Here is a 14,594-nt window from a genome sequence, read left to right as displayed (position 1 = left end):
CAGGACTTTGATGTCAACGTAAGAGCGAGAAAAAGATTCAAATAGACAAACATACTTTGATAATGTAATGTATTTATCAGATGGATGAAACAGGACAAAATACACATTTGGAAAAGGTGAAGATCATAAAAGCAAATTAAAAATAGTAATGGATCAAGTATGGACCGTTGCCAGAAGAATGTGAAGAGTGAAGAACATTTTGACTCTGACTCCAATATGATGTTAATGCTACAAGCCCATAATTGTATCAATGAATCTAGTCAAGGTAGAGAGCCTTCAGTCACCACTCAGAATACTATACGATGCAAGTGTCTAGGTTTACCATTATGCATTTATTAAAAGACTAAGGGACAAGAGCTAATATCTTGCAATCAATGATCTTGCATTAAAGGTAAGAATCTCTGGATTAACTATCTAATGAAAGCTAAATGTAGTAATGAATAAATTGGCTACATTTCTTTAAATTGACATCCTGTATAAACACAGTCTCTTCCTTAACTGCTTCCTTCCAGCAGTGTGTATCAGGGACATTCCTAGATGTGAGAAGTGTGCAGGAGGACCTGAGAGAAAGGAATGTGTAGTATTGATGTAAAAAGTTGTGTGTATAAACTGTAGGGGTACACATGGTGCTGGAGATCAGATGTGTCCAGTGAGAGAAAGACAGGTTGAGGTTACCAGGATCACAGTAGTGCAGAAGGTGTTGTATGCTGAGGCAGTGAAGGGAGTAGTAGAGGAAGATGGGTCCAGGGTGAAGGATCCTGAGAGCATCTCTGTGATTAGGCCGAGGTCAATAGAGAGTGACAGGAATAACATGCTTCAGTAAGGTTGTTTTGTTTCATGGCCATGGTTGTCAACTGTACCACAGTAATAGAATGTAAAACACAGTGGATAGATGTTGTGGTGGCAGCTGTTGAGAAGTACTTGGGTGTACAATATTTTACTGCAGAGTAACAAGGTGTTTTGAAGGATAATATCCTGTCCTCCCAGGCTGTTGGCCTGGTGTAGGATCAGAGGGCCAAAGAAGTGGAGTAATTATTAAGTTTTAATGGGTGTAGGGTTAGTTGGCTCGGCAATTTTTGTCACGAAGTGTAATGAAAATAGTAAGGTGATAAAAAGACAAATCAGTAGGTGGCAGCATGCACCAATAATAATTGTATGCAAACCGCCATAATACCGAAGAAGAAGACGTTTTGTTGCTTTTCAACAGCCCTTCTCGCAGGAAGTGTGAATGCCCTAACATCTAGCACGGTTGCATTGCTGTAAAATTCCACTGCAGACGTCGGATTGAACATACACTGGTTCCCTGCACGGACAGCGCTGCTGTAATCAGTCTGGTATTCTATAGGCTTCCTTTACTGGGCCTTAGTTTTAATTGTCTATCTGGACTCTTGAAGAGGACGTTGTTCCAACAGACTCTCGGCTAGAGTTAGACGATAACAGATAACAGGATTCTTGGTGAATAGGGCTTTAAACGTTTATACTTTAATAGATCAGGTCAAATCTATGTGAGATTAGCCTACATCACATTTATTTGTCACCACTAAAGTTTTGATATTGAAAAGGACGTCTGATCGCTCTGATCTGGCTGTTTAAAAAAAAAAATCTGAATTCTGCAACAAAGAAAGTAACTGTAGTGTAGGATAGCTACAGATTTACTGTCATGTTTTTATTTGAAGAAAGAATAGCTTCCACGATGGATCGGGTAAGTTTGGTTTACTTTTATTAACAATTTGCTTACTGTGGTGTATAACATGTCTAGGCCTAGTTGTCATCTTCTGACCTTCCAAATCCATTTGTTTCATTTGAACAGCTGGACAAAATAAACAATTGTGGAAATTGTGGAAAACGAGGGATATTTTGTCTTAGCCTAAAGCACACAGATTGATACAAGGCAATGGCAGGTTAAGTCAGAACCATGGAGAAATGAGCCTACATCTTGCAGTAACGGTGTGTGGGTAAAGTCACCGGGAAGCCAAGGCAGAAAAATAGCCATATTACAACCTGTGTGTTGTGATAATTGTGTTTGCTCTATAACCTGTTAGTTCATATGCCTTGACACAGCCGAGACAAGAATACAGTGGCAGAATAAATTCAACCACAACCTTTTCAATCATAAAACCGGTGAAACCCACAAAACATTTTGTATTTAACAAACAGTTGCATGACCTACAGCATGGTCAAGCCAATTAATGTTTCCGACATTTTCGAACTACTAAATAACTATTGATTTAGTTACCGCAAGTCACAAAGAAAACGGGCTGCCTGCACTACCTCAGGTGCACATTTCTGTCCATTACGAACCAATGATGTCAAATCAAAGTTTATTTGTCACGTGCGCCAAATACAACAGGTGTAGACAATACAATGAAATGCTTACTTACAGGCTCTAGCCAAAATATTAGGTGAACAATAGGTAAATAAAACAACAGTAAAAAGACAGTTGAAAATAACAGTAGCAAGGCTATATACAGACACTGGTTAGTCAGGCTGATTTGAGGTAGAATGTTCATGTAGATATGGTTAAGTGGCTATGCAGATATGATGAACAGAGAGTGGCAGTAGCGTAAAGGAGGGGTTGGTGGGTGGAGGGACACAATGCAGATAGTCTGGGTAGCCAATGTGCGGGAGCACTGGTTGGTCAGGCCAATTGAGGTCGTATGTACATGAATGTATAGTTCAAGTGACTATGCATATAAGATAAACAGAGTAGCAGCAGCGTAAAAGAGGGGTTGGGGGCACACAATGTAAATAGTCCAGGTTGCCATTTGATTACCTGTTCAGGAGTCTATTGGCTTTTGGGTAAAAACTGTTGAGAAGCCTTTTTGTCGTAGACTTGGCACTCCGGTACTGCTTGCCATGCGGTAGCAGAGAGAACACTCTATGACTGGGGTGGCTGGGGTCTTTGACTATTTTTATGGCCTTTTTCTGACACTGCCTGGTGTAGAGGTCCTGAATGGCAGGCAGCTTAGCCCCAGTGATGTACTGGGCCGTATGCACTATCCTCTGTAGTGCCTTGCGGTCGGAGGCCGAGCAATTGCCGTGCCAGGCAGTGATGCAACCTGTCAGGATACTCTCGATGTTGCAGCTGTAGAACCTTTTGAGGATCTGAGGACCCATGCCAAATCTTTAGTTTGCTGAGGGGAAATAGGCTTTGTCGTGCCCTCTTCACGACTGTCTTGGTGTGTTTGGACCATTCTAGTTTGTTGATGTGGACACCAAGGAACTTGAAGCTCTCAACCTGCTCCACTACAGCCCCGTCGATGAGAATGGGGACGTGCTCGGTCCTCCTTTTCCTGTAGTCCACAATCATCTCTTTAGTCTTGGTTACGTTGTGCTACCCTTTTTGTAGCATTTCTGATGTAGCTGAAAATAAATGAGTAATATCTCAGTTCTATCTAAAGGGTCAGCAACTTGGTTGCTTGGTAACAATACAGCTGCTATTAGCAAACGTTAGCTTTCTTGTCCAAAGTCCAGCAGCTAGCCTCTGTAGCTAACGAACAGGCAAAGAAAGGTAACTAACTGTAATTGTTTATTGAAGGTTTGTTACACAAATGACTTCAGCCATTAGTTAGCCAGCAGACAAGAACTGGTGACAACAATAGCTAGTTCATGTCTAAACGGCGGTCCTAACGTTACATTTTTTTTCTCCACAAAACATAATTAGCTAGCTACATCAGTTAAACAAAATTGTCATGCAGCTACCTTATAATGCATTCCATGGACTTTTTCAACATGTCGTGGTAATTATTCTAATCAAAAGGAGAGACTTTTATATTTCTACAAAAACATCCAACTTTATTAATAATTACTGCAGTAATGGAGGGTTAAGGGTCACCAGATGGTATAGAGCAAAAAGCCCAAATAAGCAGGGTTAGGTTACTACTTTTTATAGTCCTCCTGAGTCCTCATAAGTAACAGATTTGTGAAATTACACAAGGGTACAGACAGTAACAGACAGCCAGATTTACATGGTGCCAGATGTCTGTCTCGGTCATTTACTGCTTGTTGTATTATAATTTATGTATAAACATGGGACACTGGGTCCTTCCCACAACAGATGAAGTCCAGTGTCCATTTGTGATGTGGGGAAGAGAAACTGGAGGGAGAGTTTTCCTGGCTCTGGCAGACAGACCAGCATTTGACACAGACACCAATCATGCAATGGAATGTAGTTTAGGTCTTATCACCAAGGCATCATAAATCAACTGCCAGCATTAAGCCTCAGAGGCTCCTCTCAGGCCAACAGACAGTGTGAAAGTACTAATTAAAAAATATTCTAAAAAAAGGTCATTTGAATAACAATGTTGACATTTCTACCACAAACGCTAGCTAGCTCCTCCATAGTCCAAGCTATGGTAAGATCTTGCCATATTTCACTGTCAGACAGGACATAACTCAAACTGTAGCTGAGAAAACAAATCAAGTCAGATTGTATTGGTCCATACACATACTTATCAGATCTTATTGAGGGTGTAGTGAAATGCTTGTGTGTCTAGTTCCAACAGTGCAGTAACATCTAACAATACACAACAATAACGTTACATACATCTAAAGGAATGGAATTCAGAAATATATAAATATTAGTCCAGATTATAAATACAGTACATTCATAAGTATGTGGACACCCCTTCAAATGATTGGATTTGGCTATTTCAGCCACACCCGTTGCTGACAGGTGAATAAAATTGAGCACACAGCCATGCAATCTCCATAGACAAATATTGGCAGTAGAATGGCCTTACTGAAGACCTCAGTGACTTTCACCGTGGCATCGCCATAGGATGCCACCGATCCAACATGTCAGTATGCCAAATTTCTGCCCTGCTAGAGCTTCCCCAGTTAACTGTAAGTGCTGTTATTGTGACGTAGAAACATAGAGGATTAACACTGGCTCCATGGAGAACTGGTACGCCACACAATATCTGAGTCTGACCGCCGAGGACTAAAGCGCATAGCCTGTAAAAATCATCTCCTTTGCAACCCTCCCTACCTAGTTCCACACTGCCTCTGGACGCAACGTCAGCACAATAACTGTTCATCGGGAGTTTCATGAAATGGCTTTCAATAGCTGAGCAGCTGCACACAAGCCTAAGATCACCATGCGCAATGCCAAGCGTCGGCTGGAGTGGTGTAAGGCTCACCGCCGAACGACAAATCTGGGTTTGGCAGGGGGGAGAATGCTGCCTGCTGTAATACATATTGCCAACTGTGAAGTTTGGTGGAGGAGGAATAATTGGCAGGAACCAAGGATTATTTAACATTTAGAAAATATGAACATTTTCAAGGCTGCTCTTCACATGATAACATTTTCCATCACAGGACGTAGAGACATTATGTGGATTGAATATTTACTATATCTGTAGAATACGTAGGATCTAATAGTGTGTGTGTGCGCAGTGCTGTGAAAACGTATTTGCCCCCTTCCTGATTTCTTATTTTTTTGCACATTTGTCACACTTAAATGTTTCAGATCATCAAACAACTTTAAATATTACACAAATAACCCAAGTAAACACAAAATGCATTTTAAGTGATGATTTTATTTATTAAGGGAAAAAAGCTATGCGAACCTTCATGGCTTATGTGAAAAAGCAATTGCCCCCTAAACCTAATAATTGGTTATGCCACCCTCGGCAGCAACAACTGCAATCAAGCATTTGAGATAACTGGCAATGAGTCTTTCACATCGTTGTGGAGGAATTTTGGCCTACTCTTCTTTGCAGAATTGTTTTAATTCAGCCACATTGGAGGGTTTTTTAGCATGAACCGCCTTTAAGGTCACGCCACAGCATCTCAATCGGATTCAAGTCCGGACTTTGAGTGGGCCACTCCAAAACCTTCATTTTTGTTTTTTTAAGCCATTCAGAAATGGACTTCCTCTGATTTAGTTAAACTCCAAAGGGATTTGGAGTTTCCTTCATTAAACAGTCCAAAATCACATTACACAATTTCACAAACAGTATCATCCTCACTCATTCATCTTATACAACAATTAGATGTAAGTCTCATATCTGAGGCTATTGTATAAACAGCGTTATGGTAATGTGGCCGTATTGTTTCACAAAATTGTACCAAATGGACCAGTTCGTAGCTGGATTCTTCACTGATCTTTTATACATTCTCCAGAACATAAATGTTGTTCGGACCTCAAGTTCTGTGAGGTGGAAGAAATTCCTTTGTTCTCTCTATGAAAATTCACTCTCTCTCTCTCTATACTGTGGCCATGAGAAGATAATCTCCTCCAGGAATTTACGACCTCTCTGACCACAGCAGCCTAGTTGTAGGAGACAGAGAGAGGGGGATGGTGCTGGCAGGGGGATGGTGCTGGCAGGGGGGGTGGTGCTGGCAGGGGGGGTGTTGCTGGCAGGGGGGTGGTGCTGGCAGGGGGGTGGTGCTGGCAAGGGGGTGGTGCTGGCAGGGGGATGGTGCTGGCAGGGGGATGGTGCTGGCAGGGGGATGGTGCAGAGCTGTGTCCAAAGAGGGCAAAGTCATGACACTGCCATGGATGCTATTTTTGCCCAGTGTCTTTCTTAAGGTCAGTGTTCATGACTCAACCATAACTGAGGAAAGTGAGGCCTGCAGTTCTTTTAGATGTTGATGTGGGTCCTTTTGTGACCTCTTGGATGAGTCGTCGCTGCGCTCTTGGGGTAATTTTGGAAGGCTGGCCACTCCTGGCCACTCCACAGTTCCAAATTCTCCATGTGTGAATAATGTCTCTCACCGTGGTTCGCTGGAGTCCCACAGCTTTAGAAATGGCTTTGTAACCCTTTCCAGACTGATAGATGTCAATGACTTTGTTTCTCATCTGTTCCTGAATTTCTTTGGATCGCGGCATGATGTCTTGCTTTTTGAGATCTTTTGACCTACTTCACTTTGTCAGACAGGTTCTATTTAAGTGATTTATTGATTCAACAGGTCTGGCAGTAATCAGGCCTGGGTGTGGCTCGTGAAATTTAACTCAGCTTTCCAATGTGATTAACCACAGTTAATTCATGATTTAACTAATGGGGGCAATTACTTTGTCACATAGGGCCATGAGAGTTCGGATAGCTTTTTTCCCTTAGTAAATAAAATGATCACTTAAACTGCATTTTGTGTTTACTTGGGTTATCTTTGTATAATATTACAATTTGTTTGATCTGAAACATTTAAGTGTGACAAAAAAATAAGAAATCAGGAAGGGGGCAAATACTTTTTCACAGCACTGTATATATATATATAGGACTAGTTGAATAGGATGGACTTGACTAGAATACAGTATATACAGGACTAGTTGAATAGGATGGCATTGACTAGAATACAGTATATACAGGACTAGTTGAATAGGATGGACTTGACTAGAATACAGTATATACAGGACTAGTTGAATAGGATGGACTTGACTAGAATACAGTATATACAGGACTAGTTGAATAGGATGGCCTTGACTAGAATACAGTATATACAGGACTAGTTGAATAGGATGGACTTGACTAGAATACAGTATATACAGGACTAGTTGAATAGGATGGACTTGACTAGAATACAGTATATACAGGACTAGTTGAATAGGATGGCCTTGACTAGAATACAGTATATACAGGACTAGTTGAATAGGATGGCCTTGACTAGAATACAGTATATACAGGACTAGTTGAATAGGATGGCCTTGACTAGAATACAGTATATACAGGACTAGTTGAATAGGATGGCCTTGACTAGAATACAGTATATACAGGACTAGTTGAATAGGATGGACTTGACTAGAATACAGTATATACAGGACTAGTTGAATAGGATGGCCTTGACTAGAATACAGGACTAGTTGAATAGGATGGACTTGACTAGAATACAGTATATACAGGACTAGTTGAATAGGATGGACTTGACTAGAATACAGTATATACAGGACTAGTTGAATAGGATGGCCTTGACTAGAATACAAGACTAGTTGAATAGGATGGCCTTGACTAGAATACAGTATATACAGGACTGGTTGAATAGGATGGACTTGACTAGAATACAGGACTAGTTGAATAGGATGGCCTTGACTAGAATACAGTATATACAGGACTAGTTGAATAGGATGGCCTTGACTAGAATACAAGACTAGTTGAATAGGATGGCCTTGACTAGAATACAGTATATACAGGACTGGTTGAATAGGATGGACTTGACTAGAATACAGTATATACAGGACTAGTTGAATAGGATGGACTTGACTAGAATACAGTATATATACAGGACTAGTTGAATAGGATGGACTTGACTAGAATACAGGACTAGTTGAATAGGATGGACTTGACTAGAATACAGTATATACAGGACTAGTTGAATAGGATGGACTTGACTAGAATACAGGACTAGTTGAATAGGATGGCCTTGACTAGAATACAGTATATACAGGACTAGTTGAATAGGATGGCCTTGACTAGAATACAAGACTAGTTGAATAGGATGGCCTTGACTAGAATACAGTATATACAGGACTGGTTGAATAGGATGGACTTGACTAGAATACAGTATATACAGGACTGGTTGAATAGGATGGACTTGACTAGAATACAGGATATACAGGACTAGTTGAATATGATGGCCTTCACTAGAATACAGTATATACAGGACTAGTTGAATAGGATGGACTTGACTAGAATACAGTATATACAGCTATAGTTGAATAGGATGGCCTTGACTAGAATACAGGACTAGTTGAATAGGATGGACTTGACTAGAATACAGTATATACAGGACTAGTTGAATAGGATGGACTAGAATACAGTATATACAGGACTAGTTGAATAGGATGGACTTGACTAGAATGCAGTACATACAGGACTAGTTGAATAGGATGGACTTGACTAGAATACAGTATATACAGCTATAGTTGAATAGGATGGCCTTGACTAGAATACAGTATATACAGGACTAGTTGAATAGGATGGACTTGACTAGAATACAGTATATACAGGACTGGTTGAATAGGATGGACTTGACTAGAATACAGGATATACAGGACTAGTTGAATATGATGGCCTTCACTAGAATACAGTATATACAGGACTAGTTGAATAGGATGGACTTGACTAGAATACAGTATATACAGCTATAGTTGAATAGGATGGACTCGACTAGAATACAGTATATACAGGACTAGTTGAATAGGATGGACTAGAATACAGTATATACAGGACTAGTTGAATAGGATGGACTTGACTAGAATACAGGACTAGTTGAATAGGATGGACTTGACTAGAATACAGTATATACAGGACTAGTTGAATAGGATGGACTTGACTAGAATACAGTATATACAGGACTAGTTGAATAGGATGGACTAGAATACAGTATATACAGGACTAGTTGAATAGGATGGACTTGACTAGAATACAGTATATACAGGACTAGTTGAATAGGATGGACTTGACTAGAATGCAGTACATACAGGACTAATTGAATAGGATGGACTAGAATACAGTATATACAGGACTAGTTGAATAGGATGGACTTGACTAGAATACAGTATATACAGGACTAGTTGAATAGGATGGACTTGACTAGAATGCAGTACATACAGGACTAATTGAATAGGATGGACTAGAATACAGTATATACAGGACTAATTGAATAGGATGGACTAGAATACAGTATATACAGGACTAGTTGAATAGGATGGACTTGACTAGAATACAGGATATACAGGACTAGTTGAATAGGATGGACTTGACTAGAATACAGTATATACAGGACTAGTTGAATAGGATGGACTTGACTAGAATACAGTATATACAGGACTAGTTGAATAGGATGGACTAGACTAGAATACAGTATATACAGGACTAATTGAATAGGATGGACTAGAATACAGTATATACAGGACTAGTTGAATAGGATGGACTTGACTAGAATACAGGATATACAGGACTAGTTGAATATGATGGCCTTCACTAGAATACAGTATATACAGGACTAATTGAATAGGATGGACTTGACTAGAATACAGTATATACAGGACTAGTTGAATAGGATGGCCTTGACTAGAATACAGTATATACAGGACTAGTTGAATAGGATGGACTTGACTAGAATGCAGTACATACAGGACTAGTTGAATAGGATGGACTTGACTAGAATACAGTATATACAGGACTAATTGAATAGGATGGACTAGAATACAGTATATACAGGACTAGTTGAATAGGATGGACTTGACTAGAATACAGTATATACAGGACTAGTTGAATAGGATGGACTTGACTAGAATACAGTATATACAGGACTAGTTGAATAGGATGGACTAGACTAGAATACAGTATATACAGGACTAGTTGAATAGGATGGACTAGAATACAGTACATACAGGACTAGTTGAATAGGATGGACTTGACTAGAATACAGTATATACAGCTATAGTTGAATAGGATGGACTTGACTAGAATACAGTATATACAGGACTAGTTGAATAGGATGGACTTGACTAGAATGCAGTACATACAGGACTAGTTGAATAGGATGGACTTGACTAGAATACAGTATATACAGGACTAATTGAATAGGATGGACTAGAATACAGTATATACAGGACTAGTTGAATAGGATGGACTTGACTAGAATACAGTATATACAGGACTAGTTGAATAGGATGGACTTGACTAGAATACAGTATATACAGGACTAGTTGAATAGGATGGACTAGACTAGAATACAGTATATACAGGACTAGTTGAATAGGATGGACTTGACTAGAATACAGTATATACAGGACTAGTTGAATAGGATGGACTTGACTAGAATACAGTATATACAGGACTAGTTGAATAGGATGGACTTGACTAGAATACAGTATATACAGGACTAGTTGAATAGGATGGACTTGACTAGAATACAGTATATACAGGACTAGTTGAATAGGATGGACTTGACTAGAATACAGTATATACAGGACTAGTTGAATAGGATGGACCTGACTAGAATACAGTATATACATATGAAGTGGGTAAAACAGGATGTAAACATTATTAAAGTGACCAGTGTTCCATGTCTATGTACAAAGGGCAGCAGTCTCTAAGGTGCATGGTAGCGCAACCGGGTGGTAGTCAGCTAGTGACAAGTTCAGGGCAGGGTACTGGGTGGAGGCCGGCTAGTGATGGCTATATAACAGTTTGATGGCCTTGAGAGAGAAGCTGTGCTGACCTCGCCTTCTGGATGATAGTGGTGTGAACAGGCCGTGGCTCGGGTGGTTGATGAACGTGATGATCTTTTTGGCCAACCTGTGACATTGGGTGCTGTCAGTGTCTTGGAGGGCAGGCATTGTGCCCCGGTGATGCATTGGGCAGACCGCACCACCCTCTGGAGAGCCCTGAAGTTGTGAATGGTGCAGTTACCATACCAGGCGGTGATTCAGCCAGACAAGATGCTCTCAATGGTGCATCTGTAAAAGTTTGTGGGTCTTAGGGGCCAAGCTGAATTTCTTCAGCCTCCTGAGGTTGAAGAGGTGCTGTTCAGTCTTCTTCACCACACTGTCTGTGTGGATGGAAATCTTGCTTGTTTGTAGGTGACCAAATACTTATTTTCCACCATAATTTGCAAATAAATTCATTAAAAATCCTACAATGTGATTTTCTGGATTTTTTTCCCCTCATTTTGTCTGTCATAGTTGAAGTGTACCTATGATGAAAATTACAGGCCCCTTTTTAAGTGGGAGAGCTTGCACAATTGGTGGCTGACTAAATACTTTTTTGCCCCACTGTATATATACCACTTCCATATGAAAAATCTGCCAAAGTGATTGAAAATGTTGTGGAAAGTAGTGATCAGTGATGCCCTTCAGGAGAAATGCGATATTACAAGTATGCACCAATCAATCAGAGATTCAGACTAAAGTAAGAAAATGTTTGGTCTAATGATATTCTATGTACAATACTTCCTGTGGTCACCAGGACAAAGCTAGTCCGTCCCCCTCCAACCTGCCGGAGTCCCCTGGTCACAACTCTCCTGGTAGCGCCTTACTGCTGGATCTGAAGAGGGTGTCTGTGTGGCTGGTCGACTGCAGGAAAACACCAGGGCAGAGTGGAACTGTGAGAGAAGGACAGGAGGAGGGAGATTTGATTTCATCAAGTAAGAACAATGGGGGGGGTGGATGAGACCACAATCTGCTTCTGCAACTTCTGTTAATTCATTCATAAACAGTAAACACTCAGTGGCCAGTAAATTATCGATCGTTTTGTGAATGGAGGGGGTGTACCTAATAAACTGAGTGTATATTGATGATAAAGACAGCAGGTTGTCTAGTAGTTAAAAGCATTGGGCCACTAATCGAAAAGTTGCTTGTTAAAATCTCTGAGCCAACTAGGTAAAAAATCTGTCTGTGTGCCCTTGAAAGGTACAAAACCCTAAATGCTCCTGTAAGTCGCTCTAGAGAAAAGCGTCTGCTAAATAACAAAAATAAAGTGTTTATGGACCCATATTTCCAAAACCTATTATTCAGTGTCTTTGTTTCACAGGTGACACCCCTAACTGTCGTTCTCTCAGTGGGAGGAGCTTATCTGGAGGGCCTCAACAACATGTTACTGACGTGACAGAGAAGAGTCTCTCCAGATCAGAACACCTCAAGAAACACCAGCAGAGATGTAGAGGGAAGAAACCTCACCACTACTGCTCTGACTGTGGGAAGAGTTTCACTAGCAGGAGTGGCTTCATTATGCACCAGCGGATTCACACCCGAGAGAAACCGTACTGCTGCTCTCAGTGTGGGAAGAGTTTCACCTGTGCAGGAGGTCTTAAAGTACACCAAAGAATCCATACTGGAGAGAAGCCTTACAGCTGCCCAGAATGTGGGAAGTGTTTTACTGCTTCTAACGCCTTCAAATATCATTTGCGAATTCATACAGGGGAGCGGCCTTACCCCTGCCTTGATTGTGGAAAGAGCTTCAACCAGTCATGCAACCTGACGACACACAAGCTAACACACACTGGAGTGAAGCCTTATAGCTGTGATCAGTGTGGGAAGAGCTTCAATCAGGCAGTCCACCTGACCACACACAAGCTAGCACACTCTGGAGTGAAGCCTTACAGCTGTGATCAGTGTGGGAAGAGCTTTGCTGTAGCTTCCACCCTGAATAGACACCAGGTAACACACACAGGAGTTAAGCCTTATAGCTGTGATCACTGTGGGAAGAGCTTCTCTGTAGTTTCCTCCCTGATTAGACACCAGGCAACACACACTGGAGAGAGAACTTATGTCTGTCTCTGTGGGAAGAGCTTTGCTCTAGCTTCCAACCTGACTACACACCAGCGAACACACACTGGAGAGAAACCTTATAGCTGTGATCAGTGTGGAAAGAGCTTTGCTGTATCAGAAAAACTAACTATTCACCTGCGAACACACACAGGAGAAAAGCCTTATAGCTGTGATCAGTGTGGGAAGAGCTTCAGTCAATCAGTACACCTGAATACACACCAGCGAACACACACAGGAGAGAATCCTTATAGCTGTGATCAGTGTGGAAAGAGTTTCAGTCAATCAGGGACCCTAAATTCACACCAGCGAACACACACTGGAGAGAAACCATATGTCTGTTTTTGTGGGAAGAGCTTTGCTCATTTAGGGCCAATGAAAAAACACCAGAAAACTAAAACGTGCCATATTTCCTCTCCCTCCTATCTGTCACCGGTTCCAGATCCATAAATAAAGGATCAATAGAAAACATATATTGAACAGTCATATCCATCTCCCATTAAACAGTTGCTTTAGTCTGATCACCATGGTAACCTCTGTGCAGCATAATATGCAGCTCTGATCTGTCTGAACCTGTGATTTATTAAAATGATCAATAATACATTGGATAATAATATCCATGAGGTTCAGGTAATAACTATGCATACTGTCTCTTGTAACAATGGTTAATGTAATAACTTTTAGATGTATGTAATAAAACTGGTAAATGTAATGTCTTGTTGGTTAATATGATAACATGTTGAATTGTAGTAATAAATTACTCCATTTAATGTAATAAGTTACATTATGTGAGTAACAACTTTTTTTAATGAGTAATGTAATAATTTCAACCGATCATGTAATAACACCTAAACCAATGTTTTATGTGTTACTTCACTAATGTTAATGCACATACCACCCTCCACCAATTACAAACCTATGCACCTGTACTCACACACAAACACACACTCTTGTCTTTGTCACATACACATGTTTAGCAGATGTTATTGCGGGTGTAGAAATGCTTGTGTTCCTAGCTCCAACAGTGCAGTTATATCTAACAAAATACAACAATACTCACAAACACAAAAGTAAAATAATGGAATTCTTAAAATGTACACATATACATTCATACACACACATTGATCAACAAATAATCTGAATGAATCTGCAGGCCTTATAGTCAATGAGCCAGGGTGCTCGGTGGGGCTCCCCTCGGGTTGAAAATGTCTTATAGGGTTTTTTTGAAGGGCCATGTCCCTGGAGTTGAACATGTGTTCTATCACAGCAGCAATGGTACCTTTCTGTGTGTTTATCACTATTTCTATTCATCCCTCCATCCCTTTCAGTTTTCCCATAGGGTAAAACCCCTATGACAACGTCAGCATACAGTACATCAGGT

The 14,594-nt window shown here is 40.6% G+C and overlaps 1 protein-coding gene and 1 pseudogene across 1 annotated transcript; one reads left to right on the top strand and one right to left on the bottom strand.

Moving 5' to 3' along the window:
- Window positions 1-14,594, bottom strand: part of LOC110514160 — a 209,545-nt pseudogene that overhangs the window by 74,725 nt on the left and 120,226 nt on the right.
- LOC110513424 (zinc finger protein 883-like) lies at window positions 1,114-13,985 on the top strand. Its single transcript, XM_036941938.1, has 3 exons — window positions 1,114-1,702; window positions 11,916-12,093; window positions 12,480-13,985. Exons 1-3 carry the CDS (start codon window positions 1,661-1,663, stop codon window positions 13,661-13,663), a joined length of 1,404 nt encoding a protein of 467 aa, XP_036797833.1. The 5' UTR covers window positions 1,114-1,660; the 3' UTR covers window positions 13,664-13,985.

Source organism: Oncorhynchus mykiss, chromosome 13, assembly GCF_013265735.2.
Source record: "Oncorhynchus mykiss isolate Arlee chromosome 13, USDA_OmykA_1.1, whole genome shotgun sequence".
Lineage (NCBI taxonomy): Eukaryota > Metazoa > Chordata > Actinopteri > Salmoniformes > Salmonidae > Oncorhynchus > Oncorhynchus mykiss.
This window is presented reverse-complemented; position numbering and strand designations above follow the sequence as displayed.

Bases quoted from the DNA above. Each gene is read 5' to 3' on its own strand.
- LOC110513424 (XM_036941938.1), top strand. From the start codon at position 1,661: ATGTTTTTATTTGAAGAAAGAATAGCTTCCACGATGGATCGG. The intron at 1,703-11,915 runs GTAAGTTTGGTT...TGTGGTCACCAG, and splicing joins TAGCTTCCACGATGGATCGG to GACAAAGCTAGTCCGTCCCC. The intron at 12,094-12,479 runs GTAAGAACAATG...TTTGTTTCACAG, and splicing joins GGGAGATTTGATTTCATCAA to GTGACACCCCTAACTGTCGT.